Source organism: Pseudorasbora parva, chromosome 16 (assembly GCF_024679245.1).
Source record: "Pseudorasbora parva isolate DD20220531a chromosome 16, ASM2467924v1, whole genome shotgun sequence".
In the NCBI taxonomy this organism is placed as follows: domain Eukaryota; kingdom Metazoa; phylum Chordata; class Actinopteri; order Cypriniformes; family Gobionidae; genus Pseudorasbora; species Pseudorasbora parva.
The window spans coordinates 38,183,000-38,209,070 of record NC_090187.1 but is presented as its reverse complement, the minus strand read 5'-3'; the positions used below and the strand labels follow the sequence as shown (position 1 = coordinate 38,209,070).

Below are 26,071 nucleotides of genomic sequence, written 5' to 3'. Positions count from 1 at the left end.
TGCTGGAATCAGCCCCAGCTTTCCAGAACCCAAGGCCTCCTGGAGGAATGTAAAACAGGTGCCATTCCATTGGTTCCCCCCACAGTGGGGGGAGTAAGAAAAACTCCCACCCACACAGGAGCCCGGACTTGACTGACAGCACATCATTCTTCAGCCAGCTGTGTCTTCTGCTGATTTTCCATAAAAAAAATTCCCAAGCGACACTGAAAAGGAGATGCTCACCATCACAGCAAAAATCACCCAAAAGAGCAACACATGTCTGACCACACACACGCGACTGTAAGCGTTGCTGTGGTTGTCTTCTCTTCACACCTTACTTATTGCATTTTAAAGCTTATTCGGGTCTTTTCTTCAGCCATATTGCAATGCACCGTGGCAGTTAGAAGAGAAAAAGATGGAAATGTTGCCAAGACTGCACATTCACTGAAGAAATCAAACTTGCCTATTTCTCCCCTTGATCCATGTGTGTTTCCTCACAGTTCTTTCCTCTGGTATGACCTAAGCCATGTAGGAGACTTTTGGCAGGGGATTTAAAGAGTTGAACTGCTATTTGTATCAGCATCAAAGCCTCAAAGATTACCATAATTCCTCTTGGAATAAAACTGCCAACTACATGCTTGAGCGTCTGATGATATGACCTTCGTTCTGACTCTCATTGATTCTCATGTCTACATAAGCATTACAGTTCCTAAAACAAAGCACCAAACAAATTGCCCTTTATTGTGTGTGTGCAGATATTTCTACAGGAACTTAAGTCTAAAGCACCTTTTCTCTCTAAGCTTTAAAGCAGTGTTTCTTAACCTTTTTGACTTAATGGCCCTGTGTTGTCTAACATTATGTGAAGGCCTAGCTTGAGGCTGTCTACTTGATGTGACACAGCGAATGTTGCAAATCCATTTGTCTTTTATGTCAGAAGTCAAACGTGTCATCAGATTTCTGCCAGGGATTTGTCATGTCCTGCCACATTCAGTGTAGACAGCATCACTGATTATAATGGGTTCAATTTGCTTTTGTAGTATTGTTTTCAAACACGTTGTGACGTTTAAAGTAGATTAGTCTTCTTCACGTTTACCTGCCACTGGCAGTTCCTCCACAAACTTGTCCATACTTAGTGCAGAATCAGGCATTCATTTATATTTTACATGACTCCCTGCAATACTTAAAGGGATAGTTCACCCAAAAATGTAAATTACCCCATGATTTACTTACCCTCAAGCCATCCTAGGTCCATATGGGATTCTTCCTTCAGATTAATACAATCAGAGTAATATAAAAGATGTCCTGACCAATCCAAGCTTTATAATGGCAGCCCAAAATGTGAAGGCCAAAAAAGTGCATCCCTCATAAATTTACTCTATACAGGAGGTGATTAATAAAGGCTTTCTGAAGCAAAGCGGTGTGTTTGTGTAAGAAAAATATCCACATTTAAAACTTTATAAAATCTTCCACCAGACCGCCTTCCATATTCAATGAAAAAAGCTAGGTAAAAGGGTTAGTTCACCCAAAAAATACATTTATGTCATTAATGACTCACCCTAATGTCGTGATTCGGATTGCCAATGTCACGTGATTTTATAGAGCTGCACGATATGAGGAAAAGTTGCGATGTGCGATAACATTGTTTAATATTGCGATGACGATATGACTTGCGATAAATATTCAAATGTGAATGTTAGCTATACTGTTTCCATGTTTTAGTGCTTTAATAGGTTCTTTGTGAACATATAGCCTATACCTATAGATAAGTTTTTACTTTTTTTTATTGATCAAATTGCACTTAAATGAGGGCCGGCACAAGCTTAATTGCCGCTCTAGGCAAAATACCGTTTTACACTCATAAAAGACGATCTTTGAGATGCATGCATGTGAAAGACTGGAGTTTTTGTTCATTGATAAAATTGCACTAAAATAAAAGCTTATACAGATAATAAAAGCTTTTTCAGATTTTTTTTTTAAATTCTTAAAAATAAATCAGCACCACCTATGCAAATACAAATTATTTGTTTTAAATAATAAAATAATTAGCTTACAGGTCCAGAGGTGCGGGATGTGGGGGTTTCACAGAATTGGAAATGGAAAGCATATTTTTGTTCATTTACATTTATTCATCTTCGCCATCTAGTCATTTATTTGTAATAAATATTTGAAATGGCCCATTAAAGGTCCGGCTCTTCGCGTGTTTTCGAAGCTTTGATTATGTTTACAGTGTGCAATATAATATAAGTTCATGATTCACGTGTAAAAAAAACAGTATTTTTCATTCAATTTTCTTATCAGTACAGCGCTGTTTCCTCTGTCCTAAAAAGGACCTGATGATTTCCTTGTGCTATGAAGTCCCTCCTTCAGAAACAGGTAACGAGTTCTGATTGGGCCAGCGCTTCCCGTGTTGTGATTGGACGGCAGCTTAGCGCACTTTGCCCGGAAAGGTCCCGCCTCTTACCATAACGGGGAGAGGCAAGCGCTGAACATGGGAGAACAACAAGACCACGCCCCCTTTTTTGCGTGTTCTTGTGGGCGGAGGGTTAAGGCGGGCGTACACGGTGCGAATTCGGACACTCGGAAGGTCGTGAGATATTGCAGACGCTACGAGTCATTTAATTTGATCATCGCATCAAATCAGCTGGTACACGGCACGATTGTTTGCACCGCGAGCCGGCCGCGATCACACGAGTTTTCGTGTAACACAGAAACCAGAGCTTTCAATGTTGCTGCTATAGCTTCAGATACAAAAAATAAATAAAAAAGGTATGCAAATGATTTGTTGAAAAGAGAACGGTAGTAGCCATTCCTTTTAACCGAAACAACCAGAGGGAGAGAGAAGAGTGCACGTGAGAGAAAGTGTGTGTGTGTGTGTGTGTGTGTGTGTGTGTACGCAGTATGTGGCAGCCACTGAGCTAATAATAGTCATAAAGATTGAGCGTATGTGACGTGCTTGTGCATGATTTGGCTATAGGGGACAGCCATATGCTGGTAAAAATCGGGCCGACTCCCCGAACTTTTTAAACATGTTTAAAAATGATCGTAAGGTCGGGAGGTGCTCTTAACGTGCTCGGCTCGTCTCGTATTTCCTCTCACACGGTGCGAGCCGCGACCATACAAGCATCCACGAGGTCCACGCGATTTCTCCCGAGAGAAAAAAAATCGTCTGCGAGTTCGTACGACAGCAAAAATCGCACCGTGTACGCCCGCCTTTAGTCAACAAACGGTTCTAGTGACGTCATTCCATCCCTGCACTTCCTGCTGTAGTCCAAACTGGCCGTTCGCTGTAGGCTTTGAAAGGGATCTTCTGTTAAATAAAATATCTCGCTTGGCATTGAACTTTGAGCTTTATAATTTTACAGGTATTATTTATGCTCTAACAGCAACATTACACACTAACTAAAGTTTGAAAGATGGAATCGTGAAGAACGAGACCTTTAAAAGTATTATTTATATGTTGAATTGGCCTATGTTTTTAAAACAAACATGAGGTCATATTGTGACCAGTTCGGTGTGCAATATTTAGTGCCTTTCTGAAGATTCAGTATATTTCTAAAGTTCATTCCACTCAGCGCCGCACGCTCACCCCAGAATGCCTTTCGTGACATGCTGGTTCGAAAATAGGCAATGGGCTACCCCCGACTAAAGTCTTTTTTCCCCCTATTAGTTGTTCTTTTAAGCCGTTGTTCACACAGCGCTATATTTTGCTTATTATTTTAAAAATCCAGGCAATTTGGTTGATAAAACATTTATTAAAATTAAGATACAATTTAAATAAAACTAAATTAACTTTAATTAATTTCAACAAAACAAAACTTTGCCTACATGAAGTGATTAAAATCATTTCTTCTGAGTATTGCGCATCTTATGTGTTCTGTTCACTTTTCATAATCAACGTAGATTAAATAAATAATAATAAAACATTATAATATTTAAACATATGAAACTAAACAGGTCTACGTGTTTTAATGGCTACAACAAGTATAATAGGCTACTGAGAAATTTTGTCAGAGCGGGATTTGAGCCCGTATCGGTTTACCGGTGAGCAGTTCAGCGGAGCTCCGCTTTGCTCACATGCTCTGGTAAGGTAGGCGGGTTTTTTAAGTTTTATGTCCTTTCGCTTTGCACTGCAGGCTCTTTTCTCATTGTATATGACAGTGTAAACAACTCAATAGCCCCTTTTTAAAAGGTTTAATCCAGGCCGTAGTCCATTGCATTGCGATTGCAAGAAGGATCAACAATGTGAAAACTGATGTGCAGTCAAATGTGCCGGTGTGCTGTTTAAAAAAAAGTGTCCTCACCGATATGCTTCTTGTATACGAGTGATAACGATGATGGAAGTGCAATAATTTAAACGAATGTAAAAAAATTTTTTAAATTAAATAGGCTATATTAAATGCGGATTTTATTTTTATTTTTGCCGCCCTTATTCGCCTATAGGCACGCGCTGGCCCTGATTATAACTATAAGAAATTAACGTTCAGTTTCCCCTTCTTTTAAAATATTTTCTTGTAAACTCAACAAAAACATCTCTCTTTGAATAAAACAAATGTGGGGAAAACTGTCACTACCACAATCCTTGTACATTATAAGCTCATAAAACCAGCAAAAAAATATCCCACCACTGTTCGGCATGTTTTAAACAGTACCTGTGTTTGTAACGTGTCATTTCTCCTAAATCCAAAATAATTCCATATAGCTGAAGTTCTCTTCTTTCCTTCCTCCGCCATCGTATTTGCTAACAAATGAGTCTGAGTGTAGCTGACTTCCTGGGGCTTCACCTGATTAAGCAAATAGTATGAACGGGCCAGCCATGTCTTCAGGACTAAACGTGATCAGGTCAAACGTTTATTAGGCTATTTGTCGCATGTAATAAACAGTTTTCCCTTATTCATCGTGTCAGGCTGTCTGTTGTGATCAGTTCATATCGCGATGACGATGAAAATTCGATGTATCGTTCAGCCCAAATGTAGTGCAAGCGTTTGAACTGCGTGAAGCGCTACACTTTCTTCGTGAGTTAAGTACGGAAGACGGTCTGATGGAAGCTAGATATTTGAATTTATAACGTTTAAAATATGGATATTTTTCTTACACAAATCCTTCAATTCACTTCAGAAGGCATTTATTAACCACCCAGACCCGTATGGATTTTCTTTTTTATAACGGTACTTTTAAACATAGTGCAATCTGCCATTATAAAGCTTCGATTAGCCAGGAATTGTTTTTATATAACTCCGATTGCATTCGTCTGAAAGAAGAACGTCATATACATCTAGGGGTGGCTTGAGGGTAAATCGTTGGGTTATTTTCCTTTTTGGGTGAACCATCCCTTTAATTCTGATTATTAAATAGCGCCATCTCGCTGTATTGCACAACATCCGCCATAACTGATAACAGATCACTCAAGTGGGTACTCCAAGATCTTGAAGTAATAAAATGTCAAATGTATTAAAAACCTTTTGTTTTTAATTATTTACTTCTGTGGCAAGCAGCCGCATAATAAGCAGGATAAATGTGTAGTGTGGTCTTTTATCACCCTGAAGAGGTTTCTTTTGCTTAATCTGCTGACTGTACACTATCCCTGGCATGCCCCCTTTTTTACATTGCCCCTACCAGTTTGGCAACTACTGTCCTAGTGGGCCCCAGGCTGGTTCTCCTTATCAGTACTGACTTAAAGGGGTAGTTCCCTGTCAATTCGGTTATAAAGACTCCCTCATATCACTCTAAACCTGTAAGATTTCTTTTATAGACCATAAAAAGAGAAGTTCCAGTGAAAAGTGGATGGGTATCAGTGGCTTTTAAGCTTCAAAAATAAATAAAAATAAATCCATATGCACTGTGTTTTTGTCAAATTGCTATGTTTACTACAGTTATGGTCACCATTTATAAAAAAATAAATAAAATAAAAACAAAGGATATATTTATCATAATGTCCAAACTGCTTTTTTTTTTACATTCATTATATGAAAAATAGCAGCTTGGACATTCTGATAAATATATCCTTTGTTTTATAAATCACTGTGAGGATGAGTAAAATATGACAATTTTTATTTAATTAAAATCTGAACATAAAATGTAAGCCAGCTAGCATGTCCAGAGTAAAAGTGATCAAGTCACATGATGTAATATTAATACTTTTGTCTCCTCAAAGGATCACCCTCTTGTTTTGATCTCTCACTCCGCCACCGTTCCTGCTGTGAAATTGCCCTGATCTCGAAGCACTTCGTCTCAGGACCCAACCTGCTGCTGTGCAACAATGCTCATATTCACAGCCTTCAGACAGCAAATTGCTTCTCTCATTCCTCACCACGCCCTGTGCTCTCAGCCACCTGCAAAACGAACCCTGCTGGAAATATCACTACAAATTACCCTGTGTCTGCTCAATCCCCCTGGGAGAGGAAAAACCCCTCACTGCAGTGCCTGTAGTAACCACACTTATCAAACACACACATGCATGCATAGTAATTTACAATAAATCAGCACCTGGATTAAAGCTACAATATATGCACCATGAGCATTGGGTACTTAACATAAAACACATGCTTGTGTGTCTATTGTTTATATAACCATATGTATGCACTCATAAACCAAGTCTGGAATTGCAATGCACAAGAAAGTTTCAAGGGACAAATGAAAGCAATACCCAAGACGTACTGTACTGTAAATAACAATCAACTACTGTACATGAAATGCTTTATAGCTGCAACACAGGATAAGGCTGCCCTCTGGTGGAGATGGCACACAATGCCACCAAACCAGCTCATTTATATACAGACAAATGAGTTTGAGGCGAAACTGCCAGGAAGATGAGTGTTGAAAGCTCTTTGGAAAAAGGATTATGGCTGTTTTGTAGCCACACGGCATCCTGCCAACCGCACAAGTGAGCAAAGTCTTAAAAGCCACAGAGCTTGAATCACTTCCCTGTTTTTTTACACAGTGCATGCTTCAGATTGACGGATTTGCCCCACAAGTACACAAGATTGACCATAGCACAACACAAGCACAGAACATAAAGCACAACACACAAATGGCTACTTGATCCTATTTCGGATGCTTCAAAACAAGATTCCCGATGTGCATTTATCTATGCCAATCAAATATTTTAGACTTTTAAAAAAGAACCACTACCCGTTTCCCAAAGAAACTATTCAGCGAACATAGCTTCCTCAAAAAAGAACCATTTTCTTGAGCATTTTAATAGTCTAAGGATCCTTTTAATGATATAAAGAGTCTTATGCCCATTGAAACATTCCCATGTGTTAAAGGATCTTCATGGAAATATAAATGTCAATAAAGAATCTTTATTTGTGAGAGTGCACGCACGTTTTTAATAGATTTACTGATTCTTTTAGGACTGTAAAACCCTCAGAATGCACACAAATGGAAGTTCTCAGCTTTTTCAATTATTGCTTACAAGTCCATCTGAGTGATACTGTAAGTCTAACCAATATTCAAAATTTGAGATAGATCTTGGATCATGTTGACCACATCAGATCAAACAGATCACATCAGAATGTGCTCTGGGAGTGTTAAGGTTTGCGTAATAACTGCGGTTTGGTTTGCAGACAAAGAAAGGGGTGGTCCTCTCTCGGCCCCAGTCTGTGCAGCAGCAGCCCAGACACAGACGGAGAGAAGGCACAGGGCCAAAGCTGTGGGGCCTGGAGCAGCATCACAGCAGTGCCGGTTTCTGTGAGCTGTGCCTGTGAGATGAAGCTTTCAGGTTGCGAGATCACATGGGACAGAATCTAAGCAGATGTTGAACAAATGCTAACATTATAATTTTTTCCCCTTTTTCTGTTCTTTTGATTTTTAATGCAATAAAATCAAACCTATGTCGACTGTTTCACCATGGATATTTCAATAAACTAGACTAGCATATTTGAACAAATAAAACATAAATTAGAATTATTTTTTTGTATCCCGCCATAACCTATTTCCCTGGTTATGTCTGACCTATTGCTCTAACCTATTAGAAACAAATAAATTAGGCTATACCAGTAAGTAACTTTACATTTAAAGGTTATTTTTAGTAGGTAAATAGTGAAAAATCACTGGGTCCACACAGGGTTATTATTATAGTAAACAAATAAAACCATTACAAAAATGTTACTAAACATTTTTTTGTTACTAAAACTGTATACAGACATGGTGAAAAAAAAAGATACATAAGACAAAAACCCAACAAAATTACTAAAACTTTAAAATTAAATTAAAATTGTAAATATGGCCCATAAATAAAAACTAAATATTGATTAAAAACCTGTATCTCAATAAAACCCTATTATACTAACTGTGGTACACACTAAGTTAATGTGGAAAGAGAAAGAAAACAGGACGACGAAAGAAGACTTGAAATAGGCGTGCAAAAAGATTAGAAACACATGGTGTATGGAAAAATAGCTGCTGTGTGTGTGCAGAGACAATTTGTTGGTAGATAAGGCCCAACATGTCACTGTTTGTTTGCAAACCATCTCCTCTATAACAAGTAAAAATGACAGATGAATTGAAGAATTGAATTGAAGACCACACAAATGTATAAACATCCACTTACTGGTAGCGTTCAGAGTTGACCGTTTACGGATGAAACGAATGCGTTGTGCCGTAAATGAATCCTGGCCAAAAAATCTGGGACTCCTCGTGCTGTACAAAACAGCTTGGTATTTGTCTGGAAACTGATCTCACTCCAGAAAAATCATTTTATATCCTAGTATAAAATATAAATGTAATCACGAAGCAGTGTTTTCTGCAACGCATTTTAATAGTTGCGCTTTAATGTGGCTATTTAAAAAAGTTGTTAGCTTACCGCGAGAGAGAGAAAAAAAACCCGCGTCTGCTGTACGGAAGCTCGCGCGCTATGTAAGCGTCTTCGGTAATATAATGAATTATTTATAAAACGGTTATTTTTTTGTCAGTCGGAAACACAGTCAGCACAACCACAATAGCCAATTTCAAATTTCCCCCCAATTTTTTATATATCTAGTATTATTTACCACAATATCGTAGTTTATTTTGACATGCTGTACTGCAACTTGTGGCGCCTCTTTCATCATTTTGTCAACAAAAAAAGGGAAACCAATAAGATCCGATCACAAAAACGAAAGATGAAAGACAAACTTTATGTTGAATTGACAAGGTCTGTTTAAAAAAATGAAGTTGAGGATAGATAGACAAACAGTATAGGCTGGGTGAACTGAGAAAAAAGAAAGAAAATAAATCGCGCTACCACTGAATCTAACAATCGCTTAGCTTAGCACAGACCTCAATAAACCGTGTAAATCATTATTATTGTTATACTTTGTTCTTAAACTGTTAACAACATCATCACTGCGTGACTATATAGTTACCTGAAGATTTCATTTTCAGTCTATTCTTCTGCTTTTGACTATGGGTGAATCCAGTGCCGGCCCGTGAGGTTGTGGGGCCCCAGGCAAGACCATAAAAATTGGCCCCATTGGAGTAAAAAAAAAATGATTTTGGGAGATTTGATTGATTGAGATTGAGGGCCTCCCCCCCAAGATAAGGCGGGCCCCTTGGCGATCTCCTATATTGCCTAATGGAAAGGCCGGCTCTGGGTGAATCTCCAATTGTTACTGATGATTTTCTGTTGGACCTTTCTTGATTACAATTTGCCATCAAAATGATACCTTTAATTATTCTGCTGTGAGAAAAGGCTATAAATGATCCGCCACCTGCAGCATCCTCACATGCAAAGACGGTTGCATGGGAGTTTCCCGCGGAAAGCTGCCAGTACCACTCAAATTATAACACATTATTACAAGCTTACCGTCATGAATTAGGCTAAATTATGGAGATAGTTTTGAACACTGGCTGGTTATGTACTTGCTCAACGATTTATTTTGAACCATTTTTAACCAAAAAAAGTTACAGACTGCAGCTTTAAGAAGTTCCTTGATATTTTGACTGTTAAAACTTGATGCTCTAAAACTTGTGATATGTGTAATTTCAATAAACTCAAAATTTGAAGGCAACCAGGTTACTTACTTTTTTAAATTAAACCAACAAAAAAATTTGTTTTACAGTGCACAAATACTGCTGCGGTTGTGTCGAGCCACGGGGTTTAATATGGATTTGTATGTCTATGTATTTTTTACTCTCATAGTGGCTCTCATAGAAAACATCCCATTGACATGCATTATACGGCAACAGTTGGAGTTAACAAAATCTTCATTTGTGTTGAAGAAACAAATACACCTGCCCTGGGGGTATCAGATAAACATCAAATTTTCATTTTTGGGGGAAGTATCTCTTTAAATATGTAATGTAATGGATTACATTTTTTCATGTAATTTGTAATCAGTAACTAATTACAATTTGTAAGTAATCTACCCAGCTATAGCCTGTATGGATGAATAGGGGGAAATGTGTTTTCAAAAGGCATCTGCAATTCAGTTTTTGGAGCTCCTCTATAATTAAGAAAACTATTTAAAATATTCTTTGTGACCCTCTGAGTAATGTTTTGTCTAATGTTGCTTATAGGGTCAGTGTTGTAATCAGAAAAAAAAATGCATATACCGTATACTGGAATCATGTCACAAAAGCATAATGTTTAGGATTGTGCATGTTTCAAGTTTTAGCAATCCCAATATACTCGGTGTTTAAACTTGTTACTGTGCACACCACTTGGAGGCAAAAAGCACACTGGTGGTGGTAAATTAAGGGGGAAAAATTATGCAGGCTTTACTATTATTTACAGAATTATATCTTTGAGATACATTTGCATGGTATTCTGCAGGATACTGTAATTATACATACAAAGCTTAGGAAAAGTGTTGCAGAAACTGATTGTTGAACAGATTCTCCCAGAGCGTCCTAGAGCACTAAAAATGTGGATTAGACAGAAGAGGCCATTCTATTTGAATATATGTCAATGGAGATGTCTCTGCATGGAATAACGATCTTTTGTGTGACTGGGTGCTGATCTTCAACATGTTCTGCATTACATTCATTCTGGAGCAGGGGCGGATCTAGAAAATTATTTATGGGGTGGAATGAGGACTGTGATGGGAGGCAACAACAAAGCAAACAAGCATTCAATCATCTACACTTCATCTATACTATAATTAAATACAAAATATAGCCGCAAGCAGCAGTCGTCTAAGCACCAATGGCCCATGTGGATGATTAGCAATCTAACTGAAATTAATCGTATGATGTGGTTTTTACAGAAAAGTTCAACTTGAATCCTCACTAAAAGTTGTGGTTTGATACAGGTTACAGCAACACAGGTGTCAAAAACTTTTAAAAGAAATCACTTAATGCTCCAATAAATGTTTCATATCGAAAGGCATGTGATCATGATATATGTGGTGTGGACTCATCAACATTTAAATCATTTCAGACTAATGTAAAGATATAATTTGCATCTTAAAACTTAATCTAAAAGCACAATTTTGGTCCTTTTCATTTAATTATTTTATTTGTATAATATGTGTAGCTTGCAGTTTAAGTATTTGTTTATTCGTGCTACAAAATGTCTTCATAGAAATAATGTGTTGTCTTGGAAAATAATGTTTTGAGTTTCTACTTATTAAACAAATTTCCTTCATTGTATCAACTCAAATTTTTAATTTCAATAAACTTACAATTTTAAGACAACTAGGTTACTTATTTTTTTAAGTTAAACCAACAAAAACCAAAACAATTTTTTTACAGTGTATGTCTTTATGTTTAGATCCTAGCTGTTATTTTTTTAGCTCATATCAAATTAATCTCATCTTGTATTCCCAACGCCATTACTTCCGCCAGAGAAGGTCAGAACCCAGTGTGATCATAAAATCATGTGATCAGTGCGATTAAAAAAAATATATTGTTTATCGCTATTATTTAAAAGTTTATTTTCTTTAATGTATGTTGCTTGTCATGTCTGTGTCTCTGAATGGACCATGAGTCTGAAATAAAAGTTGATGATGATATATATACTGTAAAAAAAAAAATTTATGGCTAAGTAAATAAAACAGGACAAATTATGCATGTTTTGCTTAGAATAATCTTGTAAAAGTGAAAACTGAGTATTAGTAAAATCTAAACATGTACTCAATTTTTACTTGTAAATATTAGACATTCAACAGACAAGTAAATTTCACTTTATGGCATATTTACGCAAATTAATATAGTACAATGAAGATGCAAAAAAAAAGAAACAAAAAAAAATTAAAATTTGAAGCAAGCAATCTGCGCATGCGTGGAAAGAACCGCGAGGGCTTCTCAGATCTGCACTGAACTCGAATCTCGACCATGGTCTCGACAGGTAAGCAATAAACAGCATTATATAGTCGATTTTTAGATTTCATTTATTCAGTAAATGTAATTTCATTCAATGGTTGTGTTGGTATCACCTAATTCTGTATATTTCAACAGTTTTTTGGGTGTTTTTAATGATGAGCTAACGTTAGCTTCGTAGAACGTTAGCAATATAACCTTAAAGGGGTACTTCAGCGCTGGGAAGATGAATCTGTATTTAAACTGGGTCATCAATGCAGTAGAAATGTGAAATTATTTTTGAATTTGGTGTCTTCTAGACTGAGAAAAGACAGAAAATGTATTTTTGTCCCATGGGGATGAAAGACTACAATTCCCAGAATGCTTCGCTGCCCTGTGAGGCCATTCCCAATGCCACCAACTTCATTACAGTGACTGAGTTAGAGAAGACACTACAATTAAAAACTGAACGTGTGTGTTCAATATAATGAGTCACCGCGCGAGTCTCACAGCACTGAGCACTGACTGCACGAGTGATGAGAGCTGAGGTAATCGCGACTACACTCGCGGCATGCATTCACAACTCGAGTTCAATCTGGCGCGTTTCAGTTCATGCATTTGCAAGCTTAACTTTCATAGAAATGAATTTGAGAAGTTAAAAGACTTACATTGCTCACTATAGCTCCATTTAAATGATCCTGTAGCTGCAAGCTGAGCTGTCCCTGCAAGCTGAGTGTTATCTCCCATCCCCCAATGGCGGATTCAAAACATGCGGAAATGGCTCCCTCTGCTGGCTGTAGTCTTTAGCCTCTGGGCAAACATTCCTCCTATGATGCAAAAATCGTCATTTTGCATCATAGGAGGAATTTTTCCAGAAATAAAATGCATAAATCTCTTATCTCAGGGAGATATGAGGGGGGAAAGCACAATAATTTGAATATTCTGCAGGGTTTCTACTGATACAAAGCCATATGCTAATCGCTGAAGTAACCCTTTAAGTTAGCTTTTGTTAAGAACAAATTAGTACAATGTGGACACAACTGAGTAAATCGAGGGAACAAATCCTTAATTCGTGGTCAGGGTATATTTTTTCATGTTGTGCATCATATGCTAGCATTAATGTGAGGAAATGGCGACGAGAACCTCTTAAGTTACAATCAAGCAAGAAGTTTTAATGTGTCTTATCTGATTTGGTATGTTAGATAGTGATGGTGACGTTTCATTGAGTTCGTTTTCATTGAGTGTCATTACGAGCGACAGGCTAAACAGCAAGCAAATGTAAAACTCACAGATGGGCTTGTTTTTATGTTAGAGACGTTTCAGCAGTTTCAAAATTATTTTTCATCATCAAATTAGTGAAAGTAATGATGTGAATGCAGATATTAATATTAAAATATTTGCTGTTTACTGATTACTGTTTTTTAATTGTCTTTTTTTTTCTTTCTTCATTTCAGAATATTTAGCATGTGCATCCAGTCCTTTGTGCATTTGATATAAGCCGGTTGAGAGGGACAGAAGAGAGTGACCAACTTATGGTTGCCCTGAAGTCCACTCCGTGGTACAGTTGATTTGGTGGCTTGGTTAAAGGTATAGTAAGGTATACCCAAAAATGAAATGTGATGTTTATCTGCTTACCCCTAGGGCATCCAAGATATAGGTGACTTTGTTTCTTCAGTTGAACACAAAAGATTTTTAGCTCCAACCGTTGCAGTTAGTCAGTCATATAATGCATGTGAATGGAAAAAAAATCCATAAGAGTTAATAAAACATGCACAGTGAAATACAGTGAAAACTGTTAGATAAATAGTAATTATAAATACAACATATTGTTTCCCATCTTAAATTGGCTACATTATAAATACAATATATTGTTTCCCATCTTAAATTGGCTACTAATGCATACATGTAAACGCAAGCAGCATACATACTATGTTAAAACTGCCTTACAACCCCAGTGACAAAGAAAAAGGAGACGATAGTGAGAGAACTCACTAAAGACACCAAGCAAACGTATACAATTCTGGAATGTATATGGCAATAAAGGAGAGAAATATTTAGAAATTAAACAGTTAGAATATTCAGTAGACTTTATTCACTTTTGCTTTCTTTTTATTCTCTGAAATTTTCTATGAGGACCCCATAGAATCTTCTGGGGGGGACCCCCGGACCCCAGTTTGAAAACCTCTGTCTTAGGACATCTTAGTGTCGTTACGAGCCATAAGGTTTAATATGGATTTTTCTGTGCATGTTTTTGTACTCATAGATTTTGCTTCCATTCACATGTATTATACGACTGGCAAACTGCAACAGTTGGAGTTAAAAATCTTCATTTGTGTTCAACTGAAGAAACAAAGTCACCTATATCTCTGATCCCCTGGGGGAAAGCAGATAAACATCAAATTTATGTTTTTGGGTGAACTAACCTTTTAAGGTAATATAATCTGACTACTTTTAGATTACTTTTGAACTCATCACATTGATTTTATTCAAATAAAAAACATGTATTTTAAAACATAATCCAATTACAATTACTTAATTTTTGGAATCTGATGAAGTAATCCAGATTACATGCAGTCAATTACTACACAGCTCTGAGTATATTTTACTGTAAGATCTGACCATTAGAACCCAATGCAAAACTTTCCCCTATTTGTTTTAGTTGAAAATAATTTAGTTCACTCACCCACCGGCAATCTCCATGCAACACAGACAAATCAGTACTCCCGTTTCAAATGTTTTAATGTCACAATTCAAAGGTCAAAATATGTCTATCTGCCCATGAGCTTAGCTCATTTTTATTGCACTTCTATTAAACAAACAGTTATTGAATACACATCCATTATTTGGCACTGCTGGCACTATAGTACCTTTCCATATTTATATGGAGAAAAAGATACAAATGAGCACAAAATACCATTGTCTCACACATAGGGCCTAAAGTAGGCCAAATTTTTCATTATAATAATCAAGCATTATTTTGCTTTTTCTTTGTATTAATTTCATCCAGCACTGATTTACAAAGGCAATATGATCTTATTAGAAAATATATATTTCATAATGACTTCTTAACAAACAAAAACTGTTATAATCATTTCATAATTCATTTAAATAAAAGCACCCATGAAACCAATAACAACAGTTTCAGTGTCAAGTGTAAGCAGACTAACACTCGGTTTGTAAAAGTAAATGTACCTTCATGCAAATGAAATTAAAGGGATAATTTCAATAAATTTAAAACTTCTGTCATCATTTGCTTACCCTTATGTCACTCCAAACTTGTTTCTGTGCGACACAAATTTTGAATGATGCGCTTTTCAGGATAGTGTGCAATATTAGTCGTTTGAACCCAAAACTTACCATTCAATTATGGGTGATCAATTTATTTAAGTAAATCTAACATAAAATGTGTGCCTACAAAGACTTGTAGACAGTCAATTTGTAATACTAAGTGTATCTGTAAAATACCAAAGAAAATAATAGGCTTCACATACACAATATTTTCCATTATTATACTTGCTTTTTCTCAAGGTGGTTTTCCAATGAATTCCCGGGGTTCAGTGAGCTGATGCTCACCCCTGTACTGTTTGAGGTATGTACAGATATGTTGACCACTCCATTGTCCACTACAACACTCTCTTGATTTTTAAAATATACTACATAGAATATTGGCAAGACAATGCCAATGATAAACATGGCAACTACAGCGTTCCACCACTGGATCCCCCAGTCTGCGCCATAACTGCCTAAGCGTTGGCTTCTCCATCCCCATCGTCTGGATCCCCAGGAATCACCAGATAATACCTCTTCTGTGGGGTCTGTGCTTTGGATCAGACGCTCAATGTCACTGTCCACCTCTTTAAGGTAATTGGTGCACTCCTGCACCTGAGGTCTTCCCGAGACGCTCGCATCTACGCTGTTTGATGATGTTGCATCATGGGAAGGTCTGTGCTGGGGGTTCCTGAGCTCAGATTTGGCCTCGGTTAGCAGGCTGTGCTTCTTTACAGGGATTTTGATGGACTTCAGTGCATACATGTCCTGCTCTTGAAAAAGGTTGTTTGCTCTTTTTATGTCAGCCACCTAAAACCATAGAGGATGATTATGATTAAGGGCCTAAATCATATAACACACAATATATATGTTAAAGGTGGGGTAAGTGTTATTTCAAAACCGTTTTAGAAAAAGGACTCGGGCCGAGTGGAATAACACTTGTAGCCAATCAGCAGGTAAGGGGTGTGTCTACTAATGATGGCGAGAAGAGCTCTGTGTACGTCATTATTCAAAACACACGAGTCACACATGAAGGACATTAGCCGAGAACTAGCCTAATATGTGCTGGCTTTTGCTTCACTATGCCCGTGTGTCATGTTCGCTTGTTAGTCTATTTGCGATCATATTTTGGCTCACTTCAGCGATGATAAAGACCCGTTCATTTCCACACAATATGGAGCATCTAAATCTCCTCCCTGTGTGCTACAAGCATCGGCTTGCAAAATGTGTCTGACAAGTAAGATACTATACTCCTACTATATGTTTGTTTCCTCTTTTCATGATCTATATAACCCTTATCCGGTCATAATTGTAATATGTTTGTTAGTTGGACCGTAGTGCTTGTGTACTATAGAGTTGTTCATGAGAACAGTTTGTGTTTTTGTGAGCGCTATGACTCTAATCTTGTCATAATTGTAGTATGTTCGTTAGTTGAACTGTCTTGCTTGTGTCTATTGAGTTGTTCATGAGAACGGTTTGTGTTTTTGTGATGGAAGGGGTGACTTTTTCATTGAATATTCAACCTGGATTAGTTACAGATTCTGCTACAGTCTTTGCCTGGGTTACGCATGTGTGGGGCGGAGCTATCTAAATAGGGGCCAAGACCCTTTTGGGGGTAGGGGCGTGTTTGTTTTGGTGATTTGAAATAACAACAACGGTTACCAGAAAACATTTACCCAATCTTTAATGTACTTTAGAATGACCTACACAATCGGAATAGATACCTTGCATCCATACTGAAGGGCTAGTTTGTTGAGACTGTCCTCATGGGAAATGTCCCGTTCTAGCAAAACCATTTCTCCCACTCTTTCTCTCTCCCATGAGGATGACTCTCGGCTTCGTGGCCGGAGCTCCATGACATTGAATTCCTCATCCTCAGATGACGCTTCCGGCTCTTCTTGTCTGTGTCTGAACATGTACACTTGGCCATCCACACTGGCATGTACATCCACTGGAGCCTGAAAGGCTTGAGGGAGAGGATCTCCACGCCTCATAACTGCAACTAGACAGATTCCTGAAAGAATAAATATGGCCTGACATTTACACCACTGCTCTTTATATTTAAAACCAAAAAAAAATTCACACTTTATTAAGCAAGTATGGATTAAAGGGTTAAGTTCGCACAAAAATAAAAAAAATTGTAATTAAGGACTCACCCTAATGTCGTTCCACACACGTTAGACCTCCGTTCATCTTCGGAACACACTTTAAGGTATTTTTTATTTAGTCCGAGAGCGTATCCAAGTGTATGCACACTATACTGTCCATGTCCAGAAAGGGAATAAAAACATCATCAAAGTAGTCCATATGAGACGTCAGTTAGTTCGTTAGAATCTCTTGAAGCATCAAAAATACATTTTGGTCCAAAAATAACAAAAACTACGACTTTATTCAGCATTGTCTTCTCTTCCGCATTTAAATATAAAGATTCAAACCGTCATGAATCGGCGTATTGATTCATGATTCGGATCACCAATGCCACCTGATTTCAGCAGTTTGACACGCACCCGAATCATGAATCAATCCGCTGATTCATGACCGTTTTAATCTTTATTTGAGGTTTGAAAACAAATGCGGAAGAGAAGAAATTGCTGAATAAAGTCGTAGTTTTTGCTATTTTTGGACCAAAATGTATTTTCGATGCTTCAAGAGATTCTAATTAACCCACTGATGTCACAAATGGACTACTTTGATGATGTTTTTATTCCCTTTCTGGACATGGACAGTATAGTGTGCATAAACTTAGATACACTCTCGGACTAAATATAAAATATCTTAAACTGTTCTGAAGATGAACGGAGGTCTTAAGGGTGTGGAATGACATTAGTGTCATTAATTACATAAATTTCATTTTTGGGTGAACTAACCCTTTAAAATAATCAAAAATTACAGTAAGGACAGTTACAATGATAAAAAAAAAGACATGGAAAAATGTATTGTGGTTTCCACAAAAATAGGTTTTCAACATTGGCAATCATTAAAAAAACAAAAGCACACACCAAATCAGCATATAAGAATAATTTCTGAAGGATCATGTGAAAATCTATAATAACAATTGTAATAATTTTCCACAATATTATTACTGTATTTTTTTATCAAATAAATGTAGCTTTAAAAAATATTTCAAAATGTTTAAAGATCTTACTACCCCAAACTTCTTAACGGTATTGTAAGTGTTCTTAAACTCATAAGTAATTTTTTTACTATTAGAGATTTATATTAAAACTGATTTTGTTGAAGGTCACATTAAAACATATATTGATATCTTAATCAATTATATTTTTATATACTTTATTGTCACAAAACCTCAATCCAAAAAAAGCGAATATCACTTTTAAAGAAATACTATTATTGCACACCTGTTCCAATTAAGCAGTATTTTTTTTAATTATGCAAAAGGTAAAAAAAGATACAAAAGAGTGTATTTAGGATACATTTAATTCAATAAATTTAGCCATATAAAGACTTATTAAAATTTAATTTACATGACTTTAATAAAAAAATAAACTGTAATGAAAATTACATCGTGAGAATGTTCGTGACTGTCAGGAAAAAAAATCTGTTCCATCCTGTACATTGTGTGAAATTGAAAGTAACTAAAATGCCAAATTTAGGGTGTGTTTTTAAAATTAAGATTAAATGTATTTTATACAGGACCAAAAGTGTCCATAGTTGAAGAACCAATCAAGCATCAACATACTATTTGAATAACTATTGCAGAGAAACACCAGTCTAATCTGCAGTCAGTTCATTATAGCATGCAGAGATTATTTTTGTTTTACTAAAAAGTTTCTAACAACGTTAGAAACTAAAGTGAGAAACATACTGAAGAATGTAAATAACACAAAACAGTGCATCGATTTTCAGAAGTATAACTTACATCTAGGCTATTACTCAGAGGTACTATCGTAACATTACTTCAGGAAAATCATTTGGGAGCTGATCTTTAACTGGAACAACAGCGGATCAGTTCATAACACCGTTACATGAAATGACATTGTCTGAAAAGTCCACCCCTCCCCTCAAACAGCACAGAACACAACGAAAAAAATCAACAAAGCATACCTTTACATTTGTTTAGAATAAAATGGAGTATGTGTACAGTAAACACTTATAAAGGTTACAGTAGCCGACACTCGTAACGTGCAGTTATTGTTATGGTATCAACTTCGAAGTTAACGTCTGCTTTTTCCAAAATTTCCCACATTATTGATGTGAATTTGAATAACACTCACCTTTCTAGACAAAAACAGCAACATCGTGCCGACGAAAATATCCCAAAGTGTCATTTTAGGAACTTCATACCGCAACCGAGTTTGATAGTTCTAGTGAGGGATCGAATGTTGATTGACAGGTCCTCCAGCCAATCAGCTTGTAGACGAAGGGGCGTTCGCTACGCTGTCTATTACATAAGTGGTTGCGTGAGCGATACATTTTTTGGAGATAATAGACACCTTTGTTTCGAAATCAAAATCTGGTGTCACGCGTCTAAATGTGTTGGAGTAAAATGACATGGTGGATTATCTGTATTGACTAATGGTTTCCCAAGAATACAAAGTTTCTCTCAATGTTAAGTGTGGTTGAGAACACGGAGTCTCTTACGTGTCACGACCGACAGGATGTAGTTGTTAGCAGAAGGTGAGACCTGTAGGTGTAGTCGAGTTGTGATACACTGATGCCTATCATTTGCGAGCAGTGGATATGCATTTTTTTAAATAACATTTTGACTTACACTGTACGGAGATGTATGGTTTCTCAAAATATCTTCTGTCATGTTCCACAGAATAAAGAGAGTGTAGCTAAATAAAGGTTCGGAATGGCATGAAGGTAATTGAAATGATGGCAGTTATTTTATTTTTTTAAACTATCCTTTCTTTTAATAAATAAGAAGACTATATGATACAAAAATGTATAAATATGACATAAGTATCTACTGATACATACATTTTAAATCAACAATACATTTTTGTTAACCTTAATTAGGCTACCATATGCCTTGGAGACTGAAGTATAGCAATAATATCATATCGTGATATGTAGGCTATCGATTCGTGACATGATCACCCTGTAATAAATGTGCTGGCAGTAAATAAATATCTTATCAATCACGCAGCATTTTTCAGTTTGACCTCGAGATGGCGCCAAATATCTTCAGTAGTTTCAAACCAATTTGTTTTGCTCAAGGATGGTTCACAGTAATGTGTTTTAAACCTCTATTTGCTAAAGGTCCATGTCCCTCATTCACCTCCGTTGTCAAAATATTCTTTGTTAGCATCAGAGGAACTTGTCCGACCTGGTCCAGGAGTCAATTACCATGGCAGGACTGTGTTAGAACATGCGGTGCTTCTGATGTGCTTCAGGTCGCCTTAGTCACTCCTGCTAAAGCACAGGTCAATGCTCAGGCTCAGCAGTTTATGATGGAGGACATGAGCCTGCCGTAGTTGATCCACATTTGAACACTGATGTAGGGAGCCCTGAGACTTATGTCAATCCTCTCTGCTCGACTAGTAGGTTTTGTTTAAACATTTTTGGGGGGGAACAAATTAAGACACCACTTCAAGTTCAGAAATCAGTGTTAAGTAGTCTAAAACATGTCAGCGCTATATAAATATATTCAAATAATATAATATAATATTTTCAAATAATATATATGTAGGCTATATAATCCACCCACTCCTCTTTTTTTAATCCCTATAAATCATAAAAAGTGTCTTAGAATAAACCATTTGCAGTTTCTATGTAATGTGATGTCACATAGGCTTAGGCTCCACCCACGACTGCTGATGGGCTCTGCCCTATTAGCATAGACTGAATGAGCGGTACACATGGCTGTCCGCCATGTTTATCTACTCACCAGAGTATTAAACAGCAGCATTCAAGTAAGAAATGTTCTTACTTAAGTTATTCATCAAGAACGGCGAGTGATTTTCTGTTTTTCTTTTGTTGTCTTGATTTAAATAAACAGCAGTATATTATGCTGCTTTCACTTTATTACACAGATCTAATATAAACATGCGATTTGCTGTTTATGTTCACAGACATAACTGTGTTTATGTGAACTTTGTGTGTTTTTTGGGCATAACTATTATGTATTTGTGTATTTTAAAGTTTAAGCACAATAAGATGCAAAAGAGAAATTAGTTTACAACTCACGGGACGCTTAGTTTACAACTCCGCTTGCTTCGGATATCCGCGCTCAAAAAAACCATATATCAGAAAACTTTCACGATGATGAAGAAATGCAATGTCACATGAGTGTGACTGTGATAGAGATGACTTGATGTTTTAGTTTTTGGCAGAGTATCTGATGCAGGAGTGGTAAAGGCTCCACCATTGTCTAAACAGGGTGGGGAGAAGCAGCTCATTTGCATTTAAAGATACATGTGTGAAAACAGCATATTTTTCCTTTCACTCAAAAATGGGCATTTTTAATGGTATAATAAATTATCGGTGGGCTATTTTGAATGAAACTTTACAAACACATTCTGGGACACCTGAGACTTATATTACATCTTGTAAAAAGGCACACAATAAGTCCCCTTTAAGCAGTGTTTTGATTATTAATAATAATACAAAATTATTTAAATTATTATTTTGAGCACCAAATCAGCATATTAGAATGATTACTGAAGGATTATGTAACACTGAAGACTGGAGTAATGATGCTGAAATATTCAGCTTTACCAATAGAGGAATAAATTATATTTTCAAATAAATTTATTTTAAATTGTAATACTATTTTACTGTTTTACTGTATTTATGATCAAATAACTACATCGTTAATGAGTATAAGATACTTTTACACACACACACACACACACACACAGAAGTCCCTACATTTAACACTGATCTTGAGCCGTGTAAAAAAAGTGAGATCTTTTTTTAATCCAATTTAGATGCCTTATGGTCCAGGATTCGATAGCCTACATGGTCACGCAAACCCCTGTGTGAACTGTCAAATCTGAATTAATTTGTGAAATTAAGTGTTGATTAACATTACGCGTTATACTGTGAAGGAGCAAACGCCTGTCATGATTCTGTGCACACTGTGCCTTACCAGACTAAATTATAGTGATAAGATCACAGCAGCAGCAATGTAAACAGTCAAAGCAAACCTTCAGATAATCAAAGAGATGAGCGGAAAGGTATTTCAACCACATATTAAGTCATTTTTACTTTTCAAGAAAAAAGAAGAAAAAAAGAAAGAAATCATGCATTTCATTTAAGTTTCAATATGACTTAAGTCATAGTTGCAATCCATTTTATGAAATTTTCCATGTTTTCAGGTCTTTTAGTAATTATATAACTGCTCTCTGCTGAAATGACAAGCGAATATGCCATACGTGCACCACATACAGTTAACTTTCCCAGTGCAATCCTTCCAAGAACTGGGCATATGTGCATTCTCTGTGGCAGATTACACAGACGACATGATCTGATGAGCATACAAGCTGTTATCTGGGTCAGCGCTAGTCTCCAATTTCACGCCCTGAAACATCCATCATATCTGTATTGTTCATCTCCACGGAGTTTATTGACCTTCGTTTCTTGGCGAAAGCTAACTGTCGCCAAATTTTCTTTGCCATTTCCATATGTTAGCATGCGTTTTAAAGTGTAGCGTGCTAATGTAGGCACGACTGCAGTGGAGCCTGAGCTAATTGAAGCTTTGCATATTTCACTGCTTTCCACTCCTGTGAACTGTTGACATTTAACTGACCCCATGATTTATATATAGCTTGTGTGAGCCACTTAAGCTTTAAAAATAAGTAAAATAATTTTTTATATATAGTATGTCATATATTTTGCATTTTACCATCCATTTACAATTAAATACCCTTCCAAAATGAGCAATCAGCTGACCTTCAGTTGACCCCATATGGTACTGCAAATAAACCGTAAGCGCAGCACTTAACTACAGCTGACCTATTTTAAAATAAACGTGCTGTGAGAATTCCAACACTTCCCTCTGACCCGAAAAACATTTGCTTACCATAAGTTAGATTTATGTCAAGTGGATGCTTAGCAATTGTATTCCAATTTGATTTAATTTTTCACTGATTTAAAGCAACAGAAAGCAGCTGGACACTTTTTTTATCGTCTTGACAACATCTTAGTCCAATGCAAAAACCTCCCTGAAGGGGGAGCAGGAGCAAATGTGACAAAACAAAAATTAGTACAGAGCAGCACATCATATCATTTACATCACATTCAGATGCAGGGTGCAACTCTGAACACGGTGCAACAGAGTGGCATAACATGCTGTGTTTCTGGGCCACTGAGCAGCATGTCAAACTGACAGAGAGAGAACAAAAAGATGGAGAGAGACGCAGAGAGAGAGAGAGGGAGGAAGGTCAGATGCAATGTAACAATGAATCATTTGCGGATAGTATGGTAGAGGACCAACAGAATTGCAATCATGACATATACAGTACTATACGTTTCTATTGTATGTGTATCTGCTTAACTACCAATTATATATATATATATATATATATATATATATATATATATATATATATATATATATATATATATATATATATATATATATATATATATATATATATATATATATATATATATAATAGTGTACTGTGTATAATTATTATTTATATAAATATTTTAATAAATTCTTTAATATATATGCATGTGAGTATTTATATAAATACATAATAATTATATAAAAGCAAGTTATATTGTTTATTATACCAATAAATATATATATATATATATATATATATATATATATATATATATATATATATATATATATATATATATATATATATATATATATATATATATACATACACACACACTATAGCAATTTTAGTAATATATATTGTATATTGTATTGTAATTTTAAATTATTCTTTTAAAAATACTTTATGTTGGAATAAGTACATATATATATTACATGTAAATATATATATTACATGTAAATATTATATATTATGCACTAATAGTTAACATTGCTTACCATATGTTTCACGTCATGATGCTTAGCAATTGCAATTCTATTGATTTTTAAATTGGTTTAATTTTTTACTGATTCAAGGCAATTCAGTTAACACTTAATAATATAATATACATACATATTTGTAATTGTCCATAAACCATAACGAAACAGCTTTATTTGATTCCAGAGCAAATAGAAAAACACTGAGGTGAAAAACCTGACAGACCACAATTTCATTGTATTTAAGTGTCTATATTCTTGAATTTTCACGTTTCCACCTATAGATGGCAGCATAGTCCTTTGTATTTCAAAAATATTTTCCCAACATACTATAAACAGAGTTTAAAGATAAAATTTATAAAAAAAAATCACACACAAAACAAATCCATTATTTGATGCTATACATATTGCAGATATATATTTAAAGCGTTTCTTTAATCGTCCAAAGTCTATCTTTGAAGTTTGAAGGTCTGTTAATACCAGGTTTATGGAGATTTAAATTTAGTCATAAATAAGGACGATAGCCTATGGGGCCTAGGGGCAAATGTGGCCAAACAAAAATGAGCACAGATCAGCACAACTGATCCAAATACTCAGCCATCGTCCTTATTTATGACTCAATCTTAATCTCTATAAACTCCACAACTTCAAATATAGACTTCGGACGATTAAAGAAACGCTTTAAAAATCCCATAGGCCTTTATTATTTAAGAGGGAAACTGTTATTGTTTGTTTATGCTCGCTGCATGTCCGTGTCCATGTTTCTGGCACAGGTGATTTGGCGATCAGCGTGAGGCCAGTCGTTATGTCTGCGGGGGGTCAGCGGAGGCAGTGTGGGGAAACAAAATTAATCCTCGTGGCTCTAGGTTATGGCAACAGGTCAGGAGCTTATTGATTAAATGTCAGCTACCCAGGTGAATGTGATTCGTAACTCTGAGGAGGCCTCTCCGCACGATCCATCACATGATATCCAAAAGAAGATTAAAGGCCTTACGACAGACTAAACGCCTTCAGCCCGGATGAAGGTTCTTCCGTCCGTCCGTCCATCCGTTCGCCTATCTATCCGTCTGTTCCCTACTTCAAACCGCAAGTCTTTAATGTCAGAACCCATAATCCCACAAACAGCCACCCGTTCCCTCGAGAAAGGTGTGTATGCCATCATCATAAGTGAATCTGATTGACAAGTGTACTTCAAGGCCCAAGGTTAATGGTGTTGACATAGAAACCATTCAATGGGTTAAGGGCTAGAATGAGAGTTCTGAAGATCATGCTCTCTTTGTCAAATTAAACTCTTTGCATTTGGTCCCCGCTGAACATGTGGCGCAGAGCTGTCGGCGGGATGAGCGTCCTTAGGGTCATGGGGAAGTTATCCACTGACTCCAACCGGCCAGAGGACGCACTGCAAGCGATGGCAAAGTCGTATTTGGCCCCATGGCGCCCACGGAGCCCCAGTTGGACGGTCTCTTTACCCTAGAGGTAGGTTCACAGGCTATACTGGACTCTGTGGTAGCTCGGAGCGCTGGGTGACACATAACCTTGCCCTGTCACCACCCTCACCAGTGTGTCAGCTGATATTAGACTGATTGACGTTGACCCGCCACTCAGGCTCTGAGGGTTTAGCGGCGCTATATAACCTCGCCCTGACTG

At 36.6% G+C, this 26,071-nt stretch overlaps 2 protein-coding genes across 2 annotated transcripts in view; both read right to left on the bottom strand.

The window, feature by feature from the left end:
- Positions 1 to 8,739, bottom strand: part of rgma (repulsive guidance molecule BMP co-receptor a) — a 198,556-nt gene extending 189,817 nt beyond the window's left edge. Inside the window, exon 1 of the mRNA XM_067418928.1 lies at positions 8,531 to 8,739. The gene's annotated coding sequence lies outside the window, so the exon portion shown is untranslated. The remainder of the gene's footprint in view (positions 1 to 8,530) is intronic.
- Positions 8,740 to 14,921: 6,182 nt separating this feature from the next.
- lysmd4 (LysM, putative peptidoglycan-binding, domain containing 4) lies at positions 14,922 to 19,852 on the bottom strand. The gene is made up of 3 exons (XM_067419821.1): positions 19,701 to 19,852; positions 17,190 to 17,479; positions 14,922 to 16,275 (listed from the first exon to the last, which is right to left on the bottom strand). Exons 2-3 carry the CDS (start codon positions 17,457 to 17,459, stop codon positions 15,706 to 15,708), a joined length of 840 nt encoding a protein of 279 aa, XP_067275922.1. The 5' UTR covers positions 17,460 to 17,479; positions 19,701 to 19,852; the 3' UTR covers positions 14,922 to 15,705.
- Positions 19,853 to 26,071: the final 6,219 nt, after the last annotated feature.

Bases quoted from the DNA above. Each gene is read 5' to 3' on its own strand.
- lysmd4 (XM_067419821.1), bottom strand. From the start codon at position 17,459: ATGAGGCGTGGAGATCCTCTCCCTCAAGCCTTTCAGGCTCCAGTGGAT. The intron at 16,276-17,189 runs GTATCTATTCCG...CTATGGTTTTAG, and splicing joins CCCTTCAGTATGGATGCAAG to GTGGCTGACATAAAAAGAGC.